At 42.7% G+C, this 2,878-nt stretch overlaps 1 protein-coding gene across 1 annotated transcript; it reads right to left on the reverse strand.

Moving 5' to 3' along the window:
* Positions 1-1,105: 1,105 nt before the first annotated feature.
* On the reverse strand, positions 1,106-2,628 carry SST (somatostatin). The gene is made up of 2 exons (XM_039234231.1): positions 2,396-2,628; positions 1,106-1,481 (listed from the first exon to the last, which is right to left on the reverse strand). Exons 1-2 carry the CDS (start codon positions 2,531-2,533, stop codon positions 1,269-1,271), a joined length of 351 nt encoding a protein of 116 aa, XP_039090162.1. The 5' UTR covers positions 2,534-2,628; the 3' UTR covers positions 1,106-1,268.
* Positions 2,629-2,878: the final 250 nt, after the last annotated feature.

Here is a 2,878-nt window from a genome sequence, read left to right on the forward strand (position 1 = left end):
TCAGGAATTAAATTCTACCAAGCCACATTCATATTAAAATGTATATTATCTAACACAAATATTTTCTATAAAATATGAAGTTCCTCTTAGATGTTTATAGCTGCCAACCGCAAGCTCACACTATGGGGATTTATATTGAGTCTTTGTATTTATACTGGGTTTACAGTTCTAGGAGCTATTCAAAAATACAAGTGATAGTTAAAACACACACCCCAAAGGGACATATATTCAGAGCCTCTCTGAGTTACATTAGCAACGTTTTTATCTCTGTCTTGAGTGATACTATTTAGTATGTATTATAATGCTAATAATAATAGAAGCATGTATTGTTTTTTATTATAGTTTGCATTTTTATTTGATGCTTGATTTGATTAAATCAAAGGAAGGCTTGAGATCTCTCCTTTGGTTTATTCTGCAATTATGAAATTGTGCTCCAATACCTTCCATTGTATAGTATTCACTGATGTGAAACAACATATGTTATTTGCATTCCATACTATTCCCACCTGGAAACTTATGGTAAAAGTAATATCTCCCCCTGAGAAACAAAAATTAGGAGCTTACTTTTAAAACATAGGTATTCTTCTGGCCACATTCAGTTACAAAGAGGGTTGTCAAAGAAGATATAAAGGCAATAGGATTTCTGTAGATAAATGTCCACAAACAAGAAAGCAGATTTTAAAGGCTCAGACTTTCATTTCAGCTATTTAAGCTGGCTTCTTTCCTTCAACTTCTAAATGATTGTTCCCTTCCACTTTTCCTATATTTTACAGATTAGCCTGGTGGATAGTTGGACATATCAGTCTGCTTACCCATGAATACTCATTTCAATATATAATTTTAAGTGTATTTTCTGTGTAAATATTTGTGACAGCCCTTCCCAATAGTGACCACTGGATTCAAGTTAGAATTTAGAGTTATCTGAAATTATTTCCATTTGAAATGACCCAAACTATAAGAGTTTCTATTTAGGACAGAACCTTTATTACTGCAGGGAATTTTAAATCACATGCCTGTGAGATTTGGAGTGTGTATCTCAAGTAACTTGACTGAAATCACAACTGTGAATCACATATTATTGAGCAGGAAGCAACACAAAGAGAAATCAAATTCTTGTTTTTCATAATCTCACCATAATTTTATTTTGTATTTACAGCCTCCAATTTCTAATGCAAGGGTCTTGCTGAGGATTGGGGGATTAGGGAAGAGGGATGAGGTTTGGAAGAAGGGAATCAGGGGGCTTATATGGGCAACAATAATTAATAAAGCTAACAGGATGTGAAAGTCTTCCAGAAGAAATTCTTGCAGCCAGCTTTGCGTTCTCGGGGTGCCATGGCAGGGTTTGAGTTGGTAGATCTCTGCAGTTCCAGCCTCATTTCATCCTGCTCAGCAGCCTGGGACAAATCTTCAGGTTCCAGGGCATCGTTCTCTGTCTGGTTGGGTTCAGACAGCAGCTCCGCCAAGAAGTACTTGGCCAGTTCCTATATAGAGTAGGAGAGAGAGAGACAGAGAGAGAGAGAGAGAGAGAGAGAGAGAGAGAGGATGAGGGTGATGGTGGTGGAGAAAAAGAAATGGAAAATCTTAACTTGGAAAGCCGGTTCAGCTACACCCCAAACCCAATTTTCACAGCTGTGCACTTTCAGCCCACTGAAAATCACCTAAGGATATAAAAATAAGAACAGATGTTATAATCACCTAGATATATAGAGGGGCTTCAAAAACTCAAATGTTTCTGCAAGTTCTCCGCCTTTATAGGCTTAACACACACAAACACACACACGCACGCACCCACACAAACACACACACACACACACACAGAGAGAAATAGTAGATCGTTAGTATAGTTTTGCAAAGATAAAGCATGTGCCAACAGTTTGTTTAATTCAATTTCAATTTCCAGCTCTTGAGCTACAAACTGGAATTGTTCTTACCGTTTTTGTTAAGTTAACTGTGGGGAACGAGACCTTTCACAATCTTAAACATACTGTGTTCTGTCTGTAGCCTGCGCGGTAGCAGCATGGGAGGAGGTACTGCTGAGGAAGGTAGTAGCTTCAGAGGTCCGCGCTTTCAGCACCTGGGCCAGCACCTCCGGGTTTAGCCTGCGGGTAGCTCTTCCCTTAGTACTCAGCTAATTAGGTCTTAGAATTTCCTTCAGTGCCAAACAACTTACCTGAGCTGTGGCCAACGGCGCTGATGAGAGGGGGAAAAAAAAGAGGTAAGAGGGGATTCTGGACTTTGAAAGTTTTCCTGAGAGATTTGGGAGCCGAGGGACCCAGAAAAGCACCGAAACTCTTCAGGAGCACCTCTTAAATCCACCCAAGGGGGGTAAGGTAAAGGCTGCGAGACTAGGGGAGTCGGAAGAGGGGAAGAAAGGACATCGAGGAAGTCTCCTTACCTGCTTCCCCGCGGCAGCGGCCAGGGACTTCTGCAGAAACTGGCGGAGCCGGGGATCGGAGGGCGCGCCGGTGACACCGCCCAGAGCCAGGACGATGGACAGCGCGGCCAGCGCGCACTGGAGGCGGCAAGACAGCATCTCAGCGGCGCTGGGGAAGCAGAGCCAGAGGACGGTTGGTCAAACTCTAGGAGCGGATCCGCAGGCAGCAGCGATGGCTCTGAAACCCGCGACTCCTAAAGCGGCTTGCGTTCTCTCCACCGGCTCTCCCCCTTTTAAACTCTCACTCTGACGTCAGACGAGGAGGCGCCCCCAGATCTCACCAGCGCTTTTACGCACCATTACCCCCATGAAATCAATCACAGAAGTAAGAGGAGGCTACACAATCCAAAGTGGCTTACTTAAAAAAAATAATAATCCTGCACACGCACAGGCCCACATGATTTTACACATGCCACATTCTCTATACTATCTTTTCTATTCAGT

The sequence above is a fragment of the Hyaena hyaena genome, unplaced genomic scaffold (genome assembly GCF_003009895.1).
Source record: "Hyaena hyaena isolate Hyena2069 unplaced genomic scaffold, ASM300989v1 scaffold_84, whole genome shotgun sequence".
In the NCBI taxonomy this organism is placed as follows: domain Eukaryota; kingdom Metazoa; phylum Chordata; class Mammalia; order Carnivora; family Hyaenidae; genus Hyaena; species Hyaena hyaena.